The 11,800-nt window shown below is 51.2% G+C and overlaps 3 protein-coding genes across 3 annotated transcripts; 1 reads left to right on the top strand and 2 right to left on the bottom strand.

Annotated features, from left to right (window-relative positions):
* Positions 1-322: 322 nt before the first annotated feature.
* Positions 323-1,933, bottom strand: AtWU_10979 (tannase and feruloyl esterase; the record flags this gene model as incomplete). Its single annotated transcript, XM_035506081.1, has 1 exon — positions 323-1,933. The coding sequence occupies one exon, from the start codon at positions 1,931-1,933 to the stop codon at positions 323-325; it is 1,611 nt and encodes a 536-aa protein (XP_035361974.1).
* A 1,979-nt stretch (positions 1,934-3,912) lies between these two features.
* Positions 3,913-4,616, bottom strand: AtWU_10978 (putative dUTPase; the record flags this gene model as incomplete). The annotated part of the gene is made up of 2 exons (XM_035506080.1): positions 3,913-4,009; positions 4,063-4,616. 2 exons carry the CDS (start codon positions 4,614-4,616, stop codon positions 3,913-3,915), a joined length of 651 nt encoding a protein of 216 aa, XP_035361973.1.
* Positions 4,617-7,919: 3,303 nt separating this feature from the next.
* AtWU_10977 (putative protein kinase) lies at positions 7,920-11,272 on the top strand (the record flags this gene model as incomplete). Its single annotated transcript, XM_035506079.1, has 5 exons — positions 7,920-8,235; positions 8,330-8,621; positions 8,669-9,073; positions 9,138-11,012; positions 11,065-11,272. 5 exons carry the CDS (start codon positions 7,920-7,922, stop codon positions 11,270-11,272), a joined length of 3,096 nt encoding a protein of 1,031 aa, XP_035361972.1.
* Positions 11,273-11,800: the final 528 nt, after the last annotated feature.

Raw genomic sequence — 11,800 nt, 5'->3', positions numbered from 1 at the left:
ACGTTAGGGATGATTACTGTCTAGACCTTCAAGCCACGAAAGTCCCCCTTATTGGCATTCAATTGTATGGCTAACTCGGGTAGAAGGCAAAGCAATGTATCCTTCTGACCTATGTCCGCACCTTTTTTAGATACTATGAGTGTGAAAAACGTAAAACAAGTACAGATAGCATTTTTTGACATTTTATATTACAAAAGTGTATCAAGCATCTACTACACTGTTATGATACAGAATCCGAGGTCCCAGCCGGTATGTACATACAAGCAAGTACCAAAGCAGACTTCCCTAAAATATACACCTAGGAAGAAGCAAGACATCCTCCCTAGTAAAGAGTACCGCAGTACCAGTTCTCAGCCTTATCCACATCACCAGAGCCCTTATACTTAGCCAGCTGAGGATGAGGGCAAATCGGTCTCTGCTTGTCGACGCCATCAGCGACATCATCATTCTTAAACTTAGTCGGGATGAGATAATCAGGGGCAGTGCCGTTCTCGACCCAGTTCATAATAGCCAGGACGAGATCGTGCTTGGGGTCATTGAATCCGGGAACGCCGAACACGGTTCCGGAGAGAGAAGCGGCCTGGCTGTCTCCGTTCATGTAGTACGGGGCGTCCTGGTCGGAGGGCGTGCCGGTGCAGTGCTCCATACCGGGGATCAGGAAGAAGCGGTAGAAGTCGTCGATGGGGATGTCCTGGGGACGGAGGGCTTCTTGGATGTGGTTGTACAGGTAGACGGAGGAGCCGGTGGCGATGGACGGGTCGGAGTAGCCGTGGTAGTGGAGGAGCTTGCCTCCCTTCTTGTAGAAGGGGGAGATGTCGAAGTCGTCGGCTGTGGCGTTTCCGGGGTTGATCTTTTCGGAGAGGGCCACGAGGTCCGGGTTCCAGTCCTTCCAGGTCCAGTCGCCGCCGATTTGGAGCATGTATTGGATGTAGGTGACGAAGTCGTCGTCCAGGCTGGGAGCGCCGACTTCAGTGCCCAGGGTGTAGCCGGGGAAGATTAGGGTGTCGTTGGCTTCGTACCAGGGGTTGAAGAGCTTGTTGACGGTCTTGAGTTGGGCGGGGGTCACGCAGGTGTCGTTGGAGGAGGTGGCGTTGCACATCACGGGGACGGGGTCGAAGACACAGCCGAAGGGGTTCTGCATGATGTTGTCTTTCAGGCCGTCTTGGGGATCGCACTGCTTTAGGATCTCGTCCTGGACGGCGGTCATTTGGGCGTCGCTGACGTGGTAGTCGGCGGTTTCGGGGAGGTTCCAGATGGCAGTGAGGACGTTCCAGAGCTGCTGGTGAGAAGTCCACCAGGCTGGTGCACCGGCAACTACGCCGTCGAAGTCGTCGGGGAACATTTCGACTTCTTTGAAGCCCTGCTTGCCACCGGCGGAGCAACCCCGGTAGTAGCTGTATGAGATGTCCTTTCCGTAGTAGCCTTCGGTGACCTTCTTGCCGTTGACTACGGCGTCGTGGAGGGCGCGGTAGCCCCAGTTGGTGAGGGCAGCTTCGTTGTGGTATCCGAAGCTTCCGTTGTTGCCCTCGTGGCCGGTATCGGTTGATACACTGGCGAAGCCGTACCACATGGTGTTGATGATGGAAGACCAGCCGACAGATCCGGCGAATTCGCCGTTGCCGACGGCCATGAATCTACCGTTCCATTCGTCGGGTAGGACTAGACCGACGCTGTGCTGGGTGTTGTTGGGCAGGGAGATGTTGGCCTGGGCAACACAGCCGGCAAGAGGAAGTTCATAGGCGCTGATGCCCATGGGGTCGGAGGTCAGGCCATAGTTGTATTCAATGGGAGGGGTGAAGTTATATCCCTTTTCGTAATGATTGGCGTAAAAGACAGTTGCATTCTTGGGAAGGAATCGAGCAATGGTGTCAACGCTGCAGTTCTTGGCTGCAGCCACGCCGGCTGCGGCGAGGAGAGGTGTAGCAGACTTCATTGGGTGTTATATCAAGTAGGAAAAGAATGGCTGTACTGATAAAAGAGTGACGGTTAGAAGTCTGATGGGTTGAAATTCAAACAAGCAGAGTGAGAGAACTGCTTATATATCTACTGGAGGAGATCGTGAGACGTCGGCCGCATGAAATCAAGGTCAGCTACTATTCCCAGGAACGGTTACTCCAACCGAGAAAGGAGGGGAAAGCCTAGCCCGGTACCTGCATTTTCCGAGCCATATAGATTGATCTTTGGAGACTAAAGCGGGTATCATGCTCTTCACAGTAAAGCAGCATTCCAGTTAGATGGTGTCGCTATCCTGTTCATTAGGTTAGCTAGAGATCCCCCACTCGCTCTGTTGTTGATTAACGGGAGATGTGCCGATTGTTGCCTAACGAGGGCTAGTCTCCGCCGGTAGAACGCCGTGGATGCACGGGAAGAAACAAGGGAAGTGTGGCCTAAAGGTAGATGGTGGAATCTGTAGCTCGTCAATTGACAAAACCGGAGGTTGGAGGTCACGAATGAGTGGACCTCCAACGACCTTATGATCTTATCACTGGTAAGCTTAAAGTGTGCTTCTTTCAGACCCACGTCCAATTTCTGCACGGCACTGACGGCACCGTTGATGACGACGAATGTCCACAATGGGTTCAGTACTCTAACATATTCCAAACGTATACCAGGGGCGATGATAGATCTCAGACCTATCACCATTCAGCAACGCGATTTAGCTATCACAATCGTCAAACACTGTGGGGCATCGCCTGCTCATTAAAGAAAATGCTTGGTTCGGGAACCACGTAATGCACCCCATCACCATGCAGGAACCATTAATTGTAGGCTTTATGACGCTGATTAAAGGATATGGCGGTCAAAGTAGTTGTTCATTTCCAAGGTATCGGACGAACACTTGCGAGTGCTGGTTTGTGGATGGGGAGAACCACAAGAACGGTGTATTGTTGGCACGCAGTTCGCAGACCAGTTTCAAATAAAGGGAGGGGAGGCTTGTCTGATCCACATTGACGTGCCGAAAAAAGCGACAGAAATTGCTGTTATAGGGAAAGGCCATATCTAGGATATCAATTGTTGAGTTCTGGAGATCACAGAGGGGCGATGTCAGGCCATTGATATTAGACAAGCTGCAAATCCCGTGAAAGAAGAGTATAGTTTCATCAGTGTCCAGACTTGCTGTGTATTTCGCCAGTAAGAAGGTTAGCAGTGGGTCAGAGAGCATTTGTCACGAATACTTACATGAGGATGAATACTCATTGAGAGATTCACAGTATCGAATACGGCGTTGATCAGTTCTCTTCAAGACTGAGTACTATCGGCACCTTAGTTGTAGAGTCCGAGTACTAAGAAACAGAAAAGGTTGATAAGAAGCCGTTAGTATTGCCATTATGTCTCAAGAGGTAGATCAGGAATAAGTCCTTGTCTGTGTCTATGGTCAAGATACGGTGTGATGGTGGTAGTGAGCAGGGACCACATGGGCAGAGGTGGCGATGGATCAGGTGATGCCAGGCTCCAGTGGATGTCAACAACATCATATCATTCTAACTAGCTGTTCTCCTGTTTGTATACCCTACAAACTTAAATCAAGTTCAGTACTTCGGCTACTATCTCTACTATTCCTCTTTTTGGTTAGTTTTGCAATTTCTCTAACATAGTGCCATATCATATCTTCTCTAGCTACTCTGTAGATTCGATATACTCTTGCAGATACAGACTTCATTAGTGAACCTCATCTAGTCCAATTATATGCTGAAACTTCACCATGTTCAAATCTACGGTAATAAAAAAATTCTTCTTTTATACTGAAGCAAGAATACCTTTCCCTCCATATTCATTCTTAGAGTCATTTGAGCTAATATTCTTTTTCGTGTCTTCTCTAGATATGCCTAGTTCAGATACGTTATGATCTCCTCCAAAAGCAACCTATTGGTATCAGTGGCACACCAAGCTGGAGAATAGCAATGGGGCCAACTATGCCAGTGGCGACGCATTGTAGAGGTAATCCACTTGGTAATCGCTGGTCAAGTTCAAAATTGTTGGTACGGGAGAAGAAAACTCCATGCCAAACCTGAGTGGCCGGTCTAGCTAACGATGTCGTCGAGTTTCCAATGCCTGCCTCACCTTTTAAGTATAGTATCCCCTGCTTGAGTGTTTGAAGTCTGACCCGTTCCATCACGCCCAACACTGCACGTGGAAGCCTGGTAGATACCGTTATATCCTTCCACCTCTTCGCTCAGCTCCTCAAAGACAATCTGCGCGAGCTTGGCGTCTCGATACAGAACGACGCCGTGGGGATTCTTGACCTCCATCAGGGCACCGAGAGCACCTTCATACCCGGCGTCGACAACACCCGCCGTAATCCCCACCCCAGAGCGCCAGAGGGATGACCGCGCGAAAATGCTGCCCATGCAGTCCCGTGGAATGTAAACGGTTTCGTTGAAGTCGACCAAATAAGCGCCTGGTGGCAGTGTAATGGCGTGACTTGTGTTATCAAACGGCAAGATAGAGGTTCTGGCTGCCTGGCGCTTCGTATTATCGAAGTCAATAGTCGCTGCGGAGGTCCATTTGGAGATCTGACGAAGGGTGAGATCAATGCCGCAGGGTTGTTGTTGGGTGGCACCGCGGAGATTCCGCACCAGTTGGCGGGTGACGACTTCAAGTCCGCTGAGAATCATGATGCGGTTTGAGTGGTAAGGGTGGTGGTGGTAATCATATGGAGAATTGTCTGTGCAAGACAAAGGGGTGCTCGTGAGGAGTATGAGGGAATACGGGCTATTTATATCACAAGAAAAGAGGGAATCGGATCGATCAACCAGATGATTGATGATAGGTCTGAACTGAAGATCTGCTAAAATGGCGTGCACACTCAAATGGGATTAGCACCGTATAGGACTTCTCATCTGCAAATCCTCCCGAGCAGCTGTTGGATAGCATACTCGGTAAGCGGGTTGGAGGGGAGCATTGGCAGTAGAGCTCGAAATCTCTTTGCATCGGCATATATTTCTGGATGTTTTGTAAGTAAAACTGGGAGGTATTGGGCAGCACCAGATCCTTGGCTTTTTTCTTTGTGAACTTATAATTGCTCAATACTAGTAGGGGTTGGGGACTAGTCTAGGAGTCAGTAAAGAAATTAGAAATTCGAAGAAAAGAAACAAGTATATTCTATAGTCCCTGCTAGTAAAAGATATGTATTACAAAAGAAACGGTTCAAAAACTACCAGAACATGAGATTAGAGTGTTGATGTCTGCTAGCAGTCTTTCCAGTCTCTTCCTCTAGATTGTATACTAAGTCTTTTTTAGAACTAAGTACTGGCAAGATAGGTTACATGCTATCAAAGTGCTAGTAAACAAGCAGAGTATTTCTCGCTTAGCAGGGTAATTAAACCAGAGAATAGTAGCCCAGTCAATGGTAATGAAAATACAATATTTGAAATAGCCTCTGGGCAGGATTTAGAGTAGGATCTATTGCAGTGCAACAGGAAAGATTTAGTTCAACTTCCAATCAGCAAAGCTCTATACTAGAAGACAATAGACAATCATACTGCAAATTATATTAGCTATATCCCCGCTAGCCAACTGCGAAGAGTAGTAAGTCATAAGCTCTAAGCGTTCTTTCTAAAGCAAGTCAACAACAAATTTGGGAATAGTCCATAATCTTGGTGGCTATACTATCGAGTCCCGGAGACCAGGCTAATCCGGCGCCGAACCACGTGACCGCGGGCGGCATTCCCTCCGTTGCTTCAAGCTTACGGCCACCCTTGACCTGTCACCAAAGTCAACAAGAGTCCATGTACCGACCAGCCCCTGTCCTCTGATAAATCGTTGCGAATAAGCTCTGGTTGGAGGCCCCTGGAGCAATAAAGATGACTTCAGGGCCTCTTTGCACGTTATTCAGCCCGCTAGGGTTGGTCCTAGCCACGTACGTTTACGATGTGTTCGGTTGAGTTGGACTGGGAGTGCCTCACCTAAAGCCCGCATCTCCACCGCCTACATACACGTCATGAACAGCCACGTCTCGATCCTCTACGGTACCCTTGATAAACATCGCTTTCGCAAGTGGCTTTTGATGGCCGATTTACTTCAGGATGGTTGGAAAATAATCTCTTTCTGCTCTCACAACCAGTATGGTTGGCAGGCCATGTGTTTGCTGGGTAGGCTTACATGCCGGATTTCCCCGGAGTTCTTCGAGGCTCAATGACTTCACCCCAAACATCAACGGCAGGTACGTACATGGCAAACATTAACCGTATGCTCTCCAGAAATTGGATGAGTGTGAGTACAACTACCTGTATCTGTGGCGTGGCTTGTGATATAGCTAGAGCCTACCTTCGGTTCTTACCCAGGATTCAAACATGGTTTCGACGTGGTGTGCCAAAGTCAGGTCGCCGACCGTCGAACACTTGAGTAATTAGACGGATGACATTGTCCTCTATGATACCTGATATTTTCCCCATTCACAAGGCTCGACTACCCTATGTCTTCGGTATCTCGAAGACTTACACCGCTGTCTTTCAACATCGACCCCTTCTGCTCCTTGTTCCTTGATCATTGTCAGGAAGCATGCGGGCCTTGAATACGTTAAGCAATGAACGGCGCTTGGGCATTTTTGGGCGCCTACGATAGCTCAACTTGTTACACCACACCCAGTGATGGCAAGAAACTAATCTGATGAGCCGCAACTGAACACTGCGGAATCATCCATCTGCGTCGGTGCTGCTACTACAACTCGCCTGGGCAAGGTGTTTGCTCTGATCATTTTTGTCAATGTTTGTCAATTTGCGGTTTATTTGCTCCCCGTAGATAGGTGTGTTCTGTTGTGGGAAGGATATGCTTCCTCTTCCAGCCAGCGACCAAAAGCGCTATGTGCAGGTGATGAGCCTGTAAAAGGTGGGGGAAGACATGGTGATGTTTTACGCGACAAAAATTGGAGGAAAGACGAAAACCCGAACATGAACCCAAGGCAGATCATCATTGGCAGAAATGCAAGAAGGGGTAGGAGAAAAGGCAGAGTTCGGTGCAGCTGGACAATGATGGAAGAGAAGACTTGAAGCCCTCCCGTGGCCCGGACATGGAAACAATGGCCATGATCGAGGCAGGGGCATGGAGTGAATACTACTGGGCTGAGGATGTGCTATTCAGCGACGCTCATATTTGACTGGGGGATTTCGACAACTGAATGCCTCCATGTCTCTCTGTACCCTCAGGCCAAAGCGTCCTAAGGGGTCTACCGGACAGCAATACCGGCCGTCACCTGGTTTTGCCGTCTCTGCACCGCGGCCTTGCGCCAGCATCCGTAGTAAGAGCCAAACTACTGGCAACCCCGGAAGTGAAAGAGGAAGAAGGGATCGGACAAGGAGGAACACTGGATCAGCGGCTCGTCGGTGTTGGGCCGCCCCAGAGTCACCTGCTGGACTGACTCTCTTCACTAAAAATCTCCCGCCATCAAAGTAGACTCCCGTTCCATCACCACCTTGCAACTCATGGTGGTTCTTCGTATTATCTAGTGCTCCAAGGCCAACGAAAGCGGCCACAGGAAGCAAATTAATCCCCCTCGGGACCAACCAAAAAGAAAGACTGCGAGGTGCGTCTGTCCCCCCCTTCTCCCTTCTAGAATACCCATTTTCCCCTGCACTTTACATTCTGCAGCCGGTTCGAAAGGTGTTCCCGGACATTGACGATCTGCTTCTGCCCAGAACTGCCGGCCTTTGCGACGCCTTTTTCCCATCCTCCCTCCGTCAACTCAAAACCCCCCGGAAAAACCGGTCTTCCGCACCACCCAATCCCCCGACAGAAAGAGAACTGTGAACGCGGCCGACACACGCCCCGACCAGCCTAGACGAGAGGATAGGCTCCACCGGATTATCCTAACGCTGACATCTACATGCGAACCTCCTCATCCGTCAGTGGGCCGGTCATTCTGATCCCTGCTGCTTTTCCTTCTTTTTCTGTTGGAATCCGATGCAGCTGAAGGAGAATACATGGCTGGGTCCCGCAGGAGTCCGGTGTTGAGAGACCAGTGGAGAGCCACCAGCGACACTAGAGACCCCAGAGACCGGGAGAAGCACCGGCCTCGAGGCTCGTACCGCGATAGGGGAAGGGACAAATTTCGCGACCGTGAGCGTCGTCGCCGACCCAAAGAGGGCAGACCCGACGACGAGCTTCCTCTACGGTCGCCGCCACCGCGTCCCTTTCCTCCTCCACCTCACCACGAACCTCGCCAACACCGTGATTTGTCCCCTAGCACCGTTTCCGCCCGTGGCTCCCCTGGTCATCCACATTCGGAATTTCACCCTGGTCGGAAACTAGGCCGTGATCGCTCACCCTTACCCGCTGATTATCCTGGCTTGGAATCGCGTCGTTCTCTCGAAGCTGAAAACACCAACGATAGAGGCCACCATCGGCGCGACCACTCACCATCCGCTCCGCCTCCCTTCAAGCGTAAAAGGACGCGAAGCCCTTCTCCCAGTGGCTTCGATCAGCCTCCCACCCGGCCAAGTCATCGCTATCCTCCTTCCAATCACAGTGACGACCTGGATCGAGGTCTGCCATCCAACAGGCGAGGACGATTCGCAACTCGGGGTCGGTCTGGTCGGAGACCATCCCCCCGACGAGGGAGAGATAGGCGCCCACCCGGGGGTAGACGTCCAATATCCCCACGACCTAGGCGCTCTAGGTCTCCCGTACGTGGTGGGAAATCTTACGCATACCCTCGGCGTCGCTTTCATAGCCCTTTGCCGGAAGACGAACTCGAGAACGAGCCCCGCTATCGATCACCTTCGCGTCACTCTGTGCAGTCCGGTGATTCGAGATTATCTATAGCTTCTCGCCGCAATTCTCTGGGTGATCCGACGATGAACTCCGCCAGACCCGCCCGCTCAGCAGCGGGTGACTCGTTCAGGTCTCTGTCCCCGTCTCGGGAAGCTCCGGGGCATGATGCAGATAATGCCAGTGTTTCGGCCAACGGGGAGACATCACGCGATGCATTCCAGCGCCCGCGAACATCTCGACCATATGCCGATGCTTCTCAGTACTCCTCGACGATGCAGAACGCTACCCCGACGAATTCTTACCACGGATCGCCACAGCCTGGTTCTCCGTACTCGGGCGGGCGCGGGGGACGGGGTCAGCATGTGTAAGTCGAGTCATTTCAGGACACTTCTCCGCAGCATCAGACTAACTTCGGACAATACATATAGCCCTACCTCTCCGTACCGGCAGAACAACTACACTACGAGTGGTCCACATGGTCACAGTTTGTCATATTCGGGGCCATCTTACCGTGGTGGACATTCAGGGTACCGTGGCGGCTATCAAGGACATGGCAGCGACCGTCGCTTTATGAACTCAGGGCCTCAGGGCCATAATAATGGACCACCACATGGCCGAAGCAATTTTAACAAAGCACATTGGAGGGGTGATTCCCGGGGTCGAGGCCCTTCCAGCCCTCACGAGCCCTATAGGCAACCATCAGCCAGCCCACCACCGCCCCCGGCCAACGAAGAAAGATCCCATGTTGACGATAATGGTGACCGGTTTGCACCATCAAGGAAAGAAACCCACACAGAAGATGACGGTTCGAAGGCTACTGCGGGAGGTGATGCTCAAGGCAACCCACCTCCAACTAATGCTACGCAACAATCTAATTCATCTGCTACCCCTAACAAAGGGGGCAAAATCAGTTTCGCTTTCAAGGCAAAGACTACCCCGGCTCCAGCTCCCAAGCCGGTTCCCGACTTGGCTCAAAGAATGCTGGCACGAGAGCCACCGCCGCGCGCTGCTGAGCCACCTCCCCGCAATAGGTTATCGAGTGGCCCGCCGCCACCGAAGTTTAAGCCTGACACACGCTATGACCGTCGTGATCGTGACAGAGATAGGGACCGCGACCGTGATCGGCCGCGCGACAGGGACCGAGATCGAGGGAGGATGGACCGCAGAGAATTCCGGGAACCCCGCAGCTTTCGTGAAGCTCGAGATCCACGCGATATGAGAAGAGACGACCGACGATTCGAACATCGCAATGAAAGAAGGAGAGGTGATCGAAGACAAGACTTCCGTCCCGAGCGCCGTCGCGAGCGTTCTCCTGAACCAAAAAAGCAGCCAAAGATCATGACCCGTCCCAAGCCACGTCCCACCCTATCCGAAGAGTTTGCCCAGTCGGACTCGGTCTATTATCGAAAGCCTGGCAATGAGTCTGTCATTGGTGCCGGTACATATGGAAAGGTTTTCAAGGCAATTCATGTCTACACACAGAAAAAGGTTGCTTTGAAAAAGATCCGAATGGAAGGCGAGAAGGACGGCTTTCCCGTCACAGCTGTGCGGGAGATCAAACTACTTCAACATCTTCGCAACAACAACGTTGTCAGCCTGTTGGAAGTAATGGTTGAGAGAAACGAGTGTTTCATGGTCTTTGAATATCTCTCGCACGATCTGACTGGCTTGATCAATCATCCAACCTTCACGCTGACGGCAGCTCACAAGAAAGACTTGGCTAAACAGATGTTTGAGGGCTTGAACTACCTGCACCACCGTGGAGTCATGCATCGTGACATCAAGGCCGCCAACATCCTCATCAGCAACAAAGGACAACTGAAATTTGCGGACTTTGGATTGGCCCGTTTCTTTTCTAAGAGTCGCCAACTAGATTACACCAATCGTGTCATCACCATATGGTATCGACCACCCGAACTTTTGTTGGGTGAAACCAGGTATGGACCGGCGGTCGATGTCTGGAGTGCGGCGTGCGTATACGTGGAGATGTTTACGAAGAAGGCTGTCTTTCCTGGCGAGGGCGGAGAAATCAGTCAATTGGAGAAGCTTTACAATTCCCTTGGTACGCCGACTCGGCAAGAGTGGCCAGACATTGTCGAGATGCCCTGGTTCGAGCTGATGCGGCCGACTGAGCGACGCAAGAGGATATTCGAAGAGGTCTACCGGGAAGTTCTATCACCCGCTGCTCTGGATTTGGTTTCGCAAATATTCCGCTACGATCCTACAAAACGGCCAAGTACCGAGGAGATTCTGTCACACCCATACTTTGTTTCAGAGGAACCAAGTGCTCAACAAGCCGTCGAGTAAGTTTAAATGCTTAATAACCCCTGTTTGGCTGTCGCTAATGCATCTCAGATTGGAGAATATTGAAGGTGACTGGCATGAATTCGAGTCTAAGGCTCTCCGTCGCGAGAGGGACAAAGAACGTCGTGCTGAGTATCAGCGGGATAAGGAGAAGCGCAAGGGGGCACCATCTGCACCTCCGAGCGAGAGAGATCCCAAGCGTGTCAAGCAAGACGGGTCTGAAAGCGGACCACCTTCTGCGCCACACCCGGGTCAGTGAAGGCTGGATGTAACATCCGTGCAGCCCTCTCCAACATGCCGATTATACGAACTTTCGAACCCCAGCGCAATGAAATAGGGGTTTTCGGAAAGCATTTGCGCCATCCTAAGCGTGCGTTGACGACGCTGTGCATCTTACGGAAGTCTCGCAAATCATAACATCACCGGGGCTAGCTCCTATGACAGAACTCCTTCCGTAACCCTTTCTTCCCCCTCACCTACCCCTACCACTATCATCTATTATGCGGAACTATGACCGACGGGCGACATGCACGCTGCTTCATTTCCCTCGGAGATTTGACTTCCGAGCATCCTACATTTATGGTCCAGCATTTTTGACGGTTGAGGCCTTTCCATCCTGGGCACACTTGATCTGTGTATAGATTCTATTGATACGACAATACAATGCCATTTTTCTCTTTCCATGTTATTCTTGTGTACAGGGGCAGTTGTTGCAGAAGATCATCCGATCTGAGGTGTCGATCCGAAGCGAATCACCAAAATAGCGTTGAGTGTGAGTGTAGCAGTA

The sequence above is a fragment of the Aspergillus tubingensis genome (assembly GCF_013340325.1).
Source record: "Aspergillus tubingensis WU-2223L DNA, scaffold_15, whole genome shotgun sequence".
Lineage (NCBI taxonomy): Eukaryota > Fungi > Ascomycota > Eurotiomycetes > Eurotiales > Aspergillaceae > Aspergillus > Aspergillus tubingensis.
This window is presented reverse-complemented; position numbering and strand designations above follow the sequence as displayed.